Below are 10,910 nucleotides of genomic sequence, written 5' to 3'. Positions count from 1 at the left end.
TCTGCGATTCCCCGAGCATCCTCTGCCAGCGCACGTTACCGCTCTTTCCAACAAGGAATCGTTCCCGTCTCCATTCTGAACGTTCCCAGCACCACTCGAGGCCGTCGCCAGCAGCTCCCGGGGCACAGCGCGGCTTCCCGTCGCTCCGCCGCCTTTCGGTGCCGCACCGACCGCTCCGCTCCTCTCCGCTCCGCACTCCGTTTCCCGACGCCGCCCGCGGGGGGCGGGCCGAGCCGCGTCCCGTCGGCGGCGGTGCTCTCGTACGGCGGTGCCGCGGTGCCGCCCGGCCCTTCCCCGCTCGGCGCCGCCCCCTCCGCACGGCACATCCGGGCCCTCCCCCCCCAACCCCGGGCGGCCCTTCCCGGCGCGGCTCTCCCGGTTTCTCCCCCCTCCCCTCTCCCCTCCCCGGACCGATCCGGGCCGCGATGCTGCGCTGCGTCCCGCCGCTCTGGCGCTGCAACCGGCACGTGGAGGCGCTGGACCGGCGGCACTGCTCGCTGCAGGCCGTGCCCGAGGAGATCTACCGCTACAGCCGCTCGCTGGAGGAGCTGCTGCTGGACGCCAACCAGCTTCGCGAGCTGCCCAAGGTGAGGCCTCGGCCCGGCCCCGCCTCGGCCCCAGGACCGCGGCCCGGCGTTCCGCTCCCTTCCCCCGCCCGTCGGCGCGGCCTTCGCGACGCTCCCGGCGGAGCTCCGGGCCTGGATCGCCCCGCGGGCTGCGGCCCCGAAGCCGCCCGGAGCCGCGAGCGGGGCCGGCTGCGAGCTCGGGAGCTTCGGCGCTTCGGCGCCGGGCGGGGGCGGCGCGAACGGAAGGGTTCGTTTCGGTCCGCGGGTCGTAGCGGGCAGGGAGGAAGTTTGTTGTTATTTATTGCCGTGTGAGCCGCTCGGCTTCGGAGTGCAGAAAACGCACCGGGAGCCCGCAGTGCGTCCGGAGAAAAGCGGCGGGGCTGAGCGGGGCCGGCGTGGGGCGGAGCGGGGCTCGGGGAGACCTCGGTGCTCCCTGCGTGCGGGCCGTGAGCGGGGCTGGAGCGAGGGGGGGGGGGGCGGCCGCCGCTCCCGGGGATCAGCGATAGGACAGGAGGTGATGGGCCCACGTTGGGAGTTCAGGTCGGATATTAGGGGGTGTTTCTTCTTAGTAGGGGTGGTGGTGCGGCGGCACAGCTGCACGGGGAGGTGGGGGAATCTCCGTCCCTGGAGGTGTTTGAGAGCTGTGGAGATGTGGCGTGTGGGGACGCGGTCAGCAGGTGCGGTGGGGTGGGTTGGGGTTGGACCGGTGATTCCCTGCATGTGGCAGGGGGTTGGAGATTAATGATCCTTAAGGTCCCTGCCAACCCTGGCCATTCTGTGATCTCGGTGGGGTGGGTTGGGGTTGGGCTGGTGATCTCGGAGGTCTTCTCCAGCCTTTGTGATTCTGTGGTCCTTCCCTAATTCCGATCCACCCCAGCACTCTGCACAGATGTCGCTGAGGTAAATTGTTTGTTGTGTCGGCACAAACGGTGCAGATCCGATGGCGGAGGTCTGTAGGTGTCTGTGGGCAGGACCCGGGTGTCTCCCGTTCCCATGGTTTCCTTCATAGAATCACAGAGCCACAGAATCCTTGGGCTGGAAGGGACCCCCCTGCCATGGCCTGGCTGCCCCCCAGCAGCTCGCCCCATCCGTGGCCTTGGGCAGCTCCAGGGATGGCACCCGTGTTTCTGGGCAGCGGTGCTGGGGCCTCACCGCCTCTCGGGAAAGGATTTCCCTCTCACATCTCACTCCAATCTCCCCTATTAACTTAAAAGCCTTTCCTATTGCTGTCAGTCCATGTAAAAGGTCAGTCCTGCTCCTGCTCAGAATCTCCCTTCAAGTACTGGGCGGCTGCACTGATGTCTCCCTGGAGCTTTCTGTTCTCCAGGCCAAACGAGCCTGACTCCCTCAGCCTTTCTCCATGCAGAGGTGCTCCGGTCCTCTGAGCATCGTTGTGGATCTTTGCAGTGATGGTTTTTGTGACCTTTCCCCAGGGAGAGCTCTGAACACAGCCGTGCTCCTTTGTGCTGAAGTGGTGGTGAGCAGAGTGGGACGCAGCGAGTCGAGCTGGACTGTGAGCCTGTGCTCTCAGGAGGGAGAGAACCTCGGGACAGGAGTGGAAGGAATTCTGGAAGGAATTCTTCACGCACCCTTGGTGATTGTACCTTTCTTCAAGAGGTGGTTAAGTGTGCTGGAGAGAGGGAGTGTGTCACTGCAGAGTGTTTGGATAGGAGCTCCTAGGAGTAAATGTGAGCCAAATTGCCTCTTTATTGGAATTATCGAGGGGAAAACGTAACGATGTTGTTGTTCTAAAGTGTCTCGTTGGGCTTCTCTTGTTTCCCCATCCCTGGAAGCACCCAGGGCCGTGGCTGGAGCCCTGGAAAGCCTAACGTGGTGGGGAGCACCCAGGCCGTGGTTGGAAATGGGTGATCTTTAAGGTCCTTTTCAACCCAACTTTTTCATGGTTCTGTGAGCTTTAAGCTCCTTTCCAAGCCAACCGTTCGATTCATTCTCTGAACTACTGGCGTGTTCTTATTGCCATCAAGACTGAAAGAAAAAAGGATCTGGGGGGAAAAAAAAAGCCCAAAGCCTTGCTTTTAATTCAGTCCGCAGCGATGTGTTTCATTTTTGCTCCACTGAACCATGAGCGCATCCCTGTCTGTATGGATTCTGCTGCAGTGGTGGCTCTTCTCTGTGCCTCCCTGCTTGTTCTTGTTGGAGGCACCCTGAGCCAGTCCAGGTCAGGGATGGAGCGGTGGCTCTTCCCCTGCTGGCTCTCTCCCATCGTGTCTGTAGGGATGAGCTCCGGGCAGAGATGTTTCTCAGGCTGCTGGTGTTGCAGGCAGGTTGGGGCTGATGATGAGCGTCCTCTTGCAGAGGAGGCCCATTGCAACACATCTCAATGAACCTGCTGATCCTCGCCGCTCCTCGCCCTGTGAGCAGTCGCAGCCTTAGCTGGGTTCACGTAGAGCTGTTTGGACTTCTGCCTGAGCTGCAGACACTGTTTTTTTCCTCAGCTTTCAAGAGCATCTTTTGGATGATAAATGGGAATTTTATGCCGACACTTGGCTTGTTCTGCAGTCAGGAGGGTCCGATCCTGCCCACTTTACATCTGTCCTCCCCTCTGTGCCTCCTTTCTGCTCTCACTCTGACTGTACTGCTGGATGCAGTTGCTGAACTCCGGGTTTTACATCTGCTCTGCTCTGCAGCATCAGCACTGGTGCTGTAACCTGTCCTAGCATCGTGGCTGCCTTGGTGGCAATGGAACGTCCTCAGTTTTTAGACTTCTCTGGTGAGGAGTTATCAGAAAAGCAATAGAAAAGAGGGGGGGGAAAAAAAAAAGAGGCTGTTGTCCTATAAATGGTGCTTGTAGCCCTGCAGTCCCAAAAGTGGTGGGAGAGTCAGAAGAGGTGCAGGGAGCAGAAAGGAGCTTGGTGGGAGGTGTGCAGCAGCTTTTGCACGAGGCAAATCAAGGTTTGCTCGAAATTTACGTAGGCTTAGAAGGGAAATAGGCCTGTTCATGAACGAGTGTGTGTAAAGGCACTGCCTGTGGCTGAGGTGAGGCTCTGCTGCCTATCCTGGCAGAGACCTGGAAGAGAAGTGCTGTGCTGGACTTTGTGTGGTCGCGCTCTTCTTTACGAGTAGAGGTGAGGGTCAGAGGTGCGCAGCTGGGAAACGGGCTTTGCACCTCCCATGCTGCCCAAGGAGCTGCTGGGGCTGCCGTGTGAGGAGGAGGGAGCAGAAATGGTGTTTCCCACTGCAGCCACCCCAGCAGATCTCCTGCCGTGGAGCCGCCGATGGCGCGTGGCGCAGATGGAGCTGCTGCGCTCCGGCAGAGCAGGGATGTGCTGGTACAGAACCACCCTTGGGCTGGCACAGGGGGTCGTGATGTGAGCAGGGAGAGCTGCTCTCCTGGGTGCCAGGCGGTGTTCCTACACACACATCTCGTGCAGGAGGACGTTGCTGCGGGATACGGCTGCTGTGTGGGCACAAACAGATCCTCCAGCAGCGTTACGCAGGGCGGTCAATTACTGAAGTGTGTGTGCAGGGGAGGGACAGGAGGGTAATAAATGGGGATCACGTAGAAAAACATAAATGAGAGTATGCAGTCATTGTTAGCACGCCCAGCCAGAGCAGGTTTGTTTTCAAGGGTGCAAAGCAGGATTCTGGGGGAAGGCAGCGGTGGTGGATTTGAAGTGAAGGAATAGAGGGGTGGCATGGTTTTCTTCTGGACCAGCACTTCCCACGTCCCCTTCTGATGCTGTTTAGCCCTGGATCCACTTCCCACATCCCCTTCTGATGCTGTTTAGCCCTGGATCCGATGAGAGGATGTGTCAGCCTCTGGCATTGCTGAGTGACACGGCTGTGCTTCCTTGGACTCTTTCTTCCTTGGCTGGAGAGGTGAATGCATGTTTCTCTCCTCCCAGCAGTGCTCAACTGCCTGCCGTCTGCTGCTGCTCCTCTTTATTTGTCCCACGTGGAATGTTGTCTGTGCCGAGTCTGGGTTTCACACCGTGGTGGCTGAACTCTGCTTGCTTGAAGTGATGGATGAATTCAGTGCTGGGAGCATCTGCTGCCTTGCAGTGGGGATTTGCTGCCAGGTGATATGGGTGCTTAAATGGAAGGTGGTCTTATTTGAGAAGTTCCCCCTGCTCTTCGCTGGGTGCCTGAGATCCAGAGATCTGCCTTGCTGGCCTAGTCTGCAACGTGGAGTTTGGAGGTGCTGATCTCACCAGAAAGGACTGAATCGTAGCATTCCAGTTGGAAGGGACCCATAGGGAGCACCCGACATGAAGGTGGTGTGGCATTTGGACCGCGGAGGTGGTGGATGGAGCAGAGTGTGGTCGGTGGGGATCTGCTCTCAGAGCCTGGATGTGGACTCGGGGATCCTTTGTGGGTCTGTGCCAACGGGTGACATTCTGTGATTCATTCCTTTCTGGTGGGGTTGGCATCTCAGAACTGCTCAGCGTGGGCTGTGTGGGTCCGGTGCCTTCTGCTGAGGAGCGCTCGGGTTTGGGGCATGGGGAGGCACCTGGGAGGAGCGGAAATTGGGACCTGGAGGAGGAGGAGGAGGAGGAGGTGGAGCTGAGCAGGGACTGCAGATAATGAGCTGGGTGGTGGGCTGGGAGGAGGCCTGGTGTCGGCAGCAGCATGCAGCGGGACGTGGGGACCGGGGCCTGCAGGGACACCTGGACAGCAAGAGCTGTGAGTTGGGGATGGGAAAGAGGACGAACGTGGCTGATTGGAGCCCAGGGCTGATGGGATCCTGAGGGTTCTGAGCAGTGGTGGATGTGGAAAGGTGCGTCTGTTTGAGGGGATGCAGTGAGGGGATGCAGTTTCCCCACTTTGCTCCGTCTTTAGCAAAAACTCCCTGGTCAGCTGTGCGGTGTTTTGTGTCCTGCTGCGTTGCGAGCTGCTTCCATCTCACGCTGAAGAGCAGAAGAGGTGCATGCCTGGCTGGAGCAGCCTGGAGGAGGGCAGCCCTGCAGACCCCGTCCTGTTGCTGTTTGCATGATCTCAGCCTCGGCTGGCAGAGGGCTCCGGGCTCCTCCTGCTGGGCTGCAGTTGGCCCTGGGTGAGAGCATCGCTGCCCTTTGTCCGGAGCAGGACAAAACCCAGAGCCGTGTTTGTCACTTTCCCAAGACGAGGTGGAGCCTCTGAGCCTAATTAAGCTTTTAATTTTCTGGCATCTGCGGCTTGCAAGCAGGGTGGCGTCTTTTATTTACTTGCATGGCGGAGTGGAGCTGCTCCTTTTAATCTGACCATGCTAATAGCCTTTCCCTGAGAAAGCTGGGAGCCGTGAATCACCCTTCGGTGCTGGCCCTGCCCAGCGAGACCCAGCGTGCTCCGTGCCCAGCAAGGGCTGCAGCAGGCACCGCTGTGTCATGGTTGTGTCAGATCTGCACGCTGCTTGCCTCGGTTAGCAGAACCAGCCAGCAAACTGGTTTGGCTTGATTGTTACCTGTGCACAGGGCTGGCACTGCTCCGTGCCTCTCAGGGGCTGTATAGTTAATGTGTACACATGGATGTGGGTTTGGTGCTCTGAAAGCCGACTTTCTGGGTGTGCTGCTACCCAGATGATAAACAGGGCAGGTTGTGTCACCCTTGTTCTCCTCTGTGCTGTAACTGCCTGTCTTATAAATGACAGAACCCCAGCATGGCCTGGGTTGCACAGGAGCACAGCGCTCACCTGGTTCCAATCCCTTGCTGTGTGCAGGGTCGCCAGCCAGCAGCCCAGGCTGCCCAGAGCCACATCCAGCCTGGGTGGTGAGGAGAGGAGATGTGCTGGAGTGGCAATAGCTGAGAATCGGCTCATTGACGGGGAAAAAAGAGCTCGTGCAACTCCAGGTGTTGAGGAGCAAGGAGGTGATTTTACATAGACTTCAATGGACTACCAACAAGAGCTGACCATGCACTTCTGTGTGAGCTCCAAGGTGTGTGGTTGCCTTCATGTTGGTGTGCCCTGCGTGCTGCTAGGAAGAAACTCGGGTCTTGGAGGAGGAGGAGGTTCAAGTGAGTGCAGCAGTGAGGCAGGAAGGCGGGCTGGGAGACGAGGCTCAGTGAAGCAGGAGGTTTTGGTGCTGTGGCTGAGATGATGCTACCTCTCACGCGTGCTCCCCTTTGCTGGTTCTGCACTACAAAGTGAGGTCATCAGCAGCAGCACCCACTCGGTCTTTCCTCTGGGTTCAGCAATCTCGTAACTGCAAACCTCCAGATACGGCTCTGTGATGTGGTTGACGGTGTCTCCTGTCTGTGGCTGCGTGGGATGAGTTTGCACCTTGGAGTTTTTCCTGTTCCTCGGTGATACCACTGGCAAAGGTTTACCTTCCGTTGCTCCTGATCGTGGGCACTGCCTCTAAATGAATAAATACGGTATCACCGTGGCCCCACAGCTCATTTGGGAATTATCTGCTCACATCTCTGAGATCCCTCCTTATTCCCTTTGGCTGTTCTCTGATTATCTGCTGGCAATGATTGGGGTGGTGTTTAATTGATGATTAGGGGTTAACCTCCTTAGGTCTCACCCGACCTGCTGTGCGTGTTCCCCTGAATATTCCTGGATTTCCTGGGACTGCAGAACAATTTGAGGCTGGCAGGGACCTCGGGCTCCATCAGGCCCACCCCAGGGATACCCAGAGCAGGTGCCCAGCAGCTGTTGAACATCTCCAAGGAGGAGACCCTGCAGCCCCTGGGCAGCCCATGCTGCTGCTCAGCCACCCGCACAGCAGAATGCTTCCTGATGGGCAGAGGAGCATCTCATGCCACAGCTGGTGAGGTTGCCTCTTGTCCTGGTACTGAGCAATGCTGAGCAGAGCCTCCTCCATCCTCTGTGCCCTCCTGGCAGCATCTGTGGGCACTGATGGAATCCCCCAAGCTGCTGTTTCTCCAGGCTGAGCAGCCCCAGCATTGACCCTTGGAGGCACGTTTGCTCGTTCCTGGCCTCCACCCAGACCTTGCACTGCTGGCCACCATCACTGGGCCTGTCCAGGTGGTTCTCAGTCCTCCTCTCCATCTCCCCCAACATCATTCTGTGAGTGTGTGATCTTTGCATCCAGCCCAATGCTCAGCAGCTTCTCTCTGAAGGCATGTGGAGGACTGAGTGTCAGAGGCAGTACCGAATTGCAGGAAGGTGACCGTACCTGCTGCTCCCCTCATCCATTCCTTACAGGACGTTACCACACTGGTTAGGCATGAGGAACCCATGCTGTTTGCTCTGGGTGGTTTTTACCCTCTCTCATGTCCAGCATTTGCTCTTGGTCACCTTCCCAGGCTCTGAGTTGAAGCTGCCCAACCTGGAGTCACCTGATCCTCCTTTTGCCCTTCTTGAAGATCAGAGTGGCATCACTTCTCTCCAGCCTCCAAACGCAGGGTTTGATGGCCTTGGGTTTGATGGCTTTACTTCCGTATCTCCTCAACAAACACAGATGAGGAAGAGCAGTGAAGGAGCACGGTGTGGCCTCAGATGCTCTGTGCATGGTTCATGGCCTGCACAGCTCTCAGCTGTGCTGTTCTCCAAGGTTCCCAACTCCTCCTCCTCCTCCTCCCATTTCCAGTTCTGGGCATTTCGTGGTGTCTGAGCTGCTCCCTGGAGAGCCCCTTTGACACCTTCCTATTTGTGTCCTTCCTGTCCACAGAAGCTGTTGGTGCCTTTTGTCTGAGGATCTCCTGCTCCCTCCTTCCACAAAGGGACGTTTCACTCCTAGAACCTTTTCCAGCCCCCAAATGCACTCCTCTGGACCCCCAGGATTGTGATTTGCAGTGCTGTGGTTGCCCTGCTCAAAATCAGCTCATCCTCCCGGCCATGCCTGCCCTGTCTGCTTCCCAGCTCCAGGATTAGAGCTGATTTGTGGTTTCATTTGGTTCGGGGCTTTTGTTTCTGTTGTGCCTCTCAAAGTCACTTGCAGTGCTGGAGATGCGTGCTGTATGAATGCATGGGGCGAGATGATTTCGGCTGCAAGAAAATGCACTCCTACTTGAAACAGTTGGGACAGGTTATTGTCTGACTCTTGGCATTACTCCCCATTGCTAACATTTGTGACATTACAGATAAGGAAATTGCCTTTGTAATTGCTGGCTGGCTCTTCTATGGTCAAAAAATGGCTGAGGAGGAGGAGGTGGTGAATCGGGTCTCTTTTTGACCCTGGTGTGGAGGTTGGAGGGGATCACAAGGAGAGGTGCTATGCTGGGGAGGGGGGGGGGGAAGGGTAGGATGGGCGAGAAAGGATGGGGCTGGAGAGCGAGGGGGTTTGTCTGCTGTTGCTTCTTCATTTGAGATGCACTCTGAGGCGATGAATTACTGCAGTTCTGTTAAAACAAAAACACGACAGAGCCCCAAACCCAGCTCTTTGCAAGAGTAGAGTGTTAACTGTGATGATCTGATTCTGACTTGGGGATTTCCTCTCTGCAGCTCTGACTTAGTTTTTGTTGTTTCGTTTGGACCAGAGATCCCACTTTGCTCCTGCATCAGATTCTGGGGCATTGTTGCTGTCTGCAACCCAGCAGTTGCTGCGTTCCCCCCCCCCGGGGGGCTGCATTCCTCTGTCCTGGTTAAATGCCTATAGGAAGAGGCAGCTGGCTGAGCGCTTGGCGTGGAGACAGCTCGCTTTGTCTCAGCTGGAATGCGCTGCCGATGGTGAAGCGCTTTTATAGATTTCAAGTGCATTCCTCAGGGCCTGATCCGTGGGGTTAAATAGTCGGAAATCCGGCTGGGCTGCATTACGGAGAGCTGCGTTACTGCAGCCGTGGGTCTGCAGCCCGGTGCTCAGCTATTGCAGAGCAGTTTCTCCTTGGGATTGCGGAGCTGCTGCCTTTCAGGTGCTGCCATGTGCGCCGGTGGTCAGAAGAGGCCAAAGCTGCAGTGGTGAAGGAGTGAAGGATGGAACGCTGCTGTAGTTGGATTTGCTATTTGGCAAGATCCCTTGTTTGGGATGGCGAATGGATGTGTGACTGCTGCATGTGGTCTTGTGCTTACTCAGGTGTGTCTGAGTGTCCTGGCAGCGTGCACCGACCTGGTGTAGGGAACCTGCTTTGGCAGAGGGTTGGTCTCGATGATCTCTGGAGGTCCCTTCCAACCCCTACAATTCTGTGATTCGGAGGGGTCTGTGCGGACCGTCCTGGTGTGAGGTGTATGAGTGGTGGGAGCAGAGCCTCAGTCATTAAGGTTGGAAAGCAGCACTAAGACCACCAAGACCAGCTGTTGGCCCATCTGTGCCATGCCCACTGGCCGTGTCCCCAAGTGCCACATCTCCACGGTCTCAAACACCTCCAGGAATGGTGATTCCCCCGCTTCCTTGGGCAGCCCATGCCGCTGCATCACCCCTCTTTGGAGAGGAAATTCTTCCTCATGTCCAACCTGTCTCGTGGTGCAACGTGAGGCCATCACCTCTTAGCCTGTTGCTGTTACCTGGGAGCAGAGGCCGACCCCCAACCACCTACAACCTTTCAGCGAGTGGTGGAGAGCACTGAGGTCTCCCATAGGGACCTCACTGAGGTCTCTTGGCATCAGGGCTTCCCTTCAAACCTGGGTGCTGCCCTTCAGCTGGAGCTCCGTGCTGTTCTGATCTCTTGGTTACGCTGGTCCTGCTCAAGTCCATTAATCTCACTGCATTTCAGGTGGAATAATTCCTTTTTCTTGCACTTTGTATTCTGGCCAGGGTGGGGGGAAAGGTGTGTGCCGAGTTCTGCTCTGGTGATGAAACGCAGCAGGCCGTGCTGTGCTGCAGCTGGCTGCTCCTGCTCTGCTGCAGGGCTGTGTTTCTGTCTGTGTGTCCAGCTGAGGGCTGGAAGTCTGTCTGGTTCTGTGGCCTCACCTGTAATGAGCTGGCTTTGAGCGCAGTGACTTGGAAGGACCGAGCTCAGCCTTAAAGGTGATCAGCTCCCGAGTGCTTTGCTTTGTAGTTCTGCTCCCAGCTCGGCGTGGATCTCTCCCATGCAGCTGCCTTTGCCCAGAGGCAATCCTGCTGGCGCTGCCATCAAAGCGTGGCTCTTCCTTTCGTCGCAGGTGGAGGAGGAGGAGCCCCGCTCTGTTCACACTTCTCATGGTGGGTTTGACACATGCAGGGCAGTCCCTCTTTGCTCCGAGGAGCCGCTCACGCTGCTCACAGCTCTGCCCACAGCAGCCGAGCGCTGTGCCTTGGCTCTGGTTGGGGACAGGTGGTGAGCTGTGCTGCGTGCTGCTGTGACCCCGCTTCTTGGAGCATGGGAACCAGGTGCTGGGCATGTGAATCACTGGGAGAGTTGTAATTACCCTCCTGCTCCAGAGTCTGGTTTGGCCTTTAATTAAACGTGTGCTGTCCTGCTAAAGGCAGTGGGGCTGTTCCAGCAGGGCCTGACAGCTGGACTTGAAATTCTCCTAAGAGTTATGAGGTGTAGGGAGGACCTGTCCTTATCGCTGCGCTGTGAGGG

At 57.3% G+C, this 10,910-nt stretch overlaps 1 protein-coding gene across 45 annotated transcripts in view; it reads left to right on the top strand.

Moving 5' to 3' along the window:
- The first annotated feature begins 342 nt into the window (after window positions 1-342).
- Window positions 343-10,910, top strand: part of SCRIB (scribble planar cell polarity protein) — a 109,696-nt gene continuing 99,128 nt past the window's right edge. For all 45 annotated transcript variants that reach the window (XR_007375981.1, XR_007375974.1, XR_007375979.1 and 42 more), the window contains exon 1: window positions 343-587. Coding sequence is in view for 1 of the 45 variants with exons in the window: in XM_048940174.1 (XP_048796131.1) it covers window positions 426-587 (162 nt within the window). In the remaining 44 variants the exon portion in view is untranslated. The remainder of the gene's footprint in view (window positions 588-10,910) is intronic.

The sequence above is a fragment of the Lagopus muta genome, chromosome 3 (assembly GCF_023343835.1).
Source record: "Lagopus muta isolate bLagMut1 chromosome 3, bLagMut1 primary, whole genome shotgun sequence".
NCBI classification, from domain to species: domain Eukaryota; kingdom Metazoa; phylum Chordata; class Aves; order Galliformes; family Phasianidae; genus Lagopus; species Lagopus muta.
This window is presented reverse-complemented; position numbering and strand designations above follow the sequence as displayed.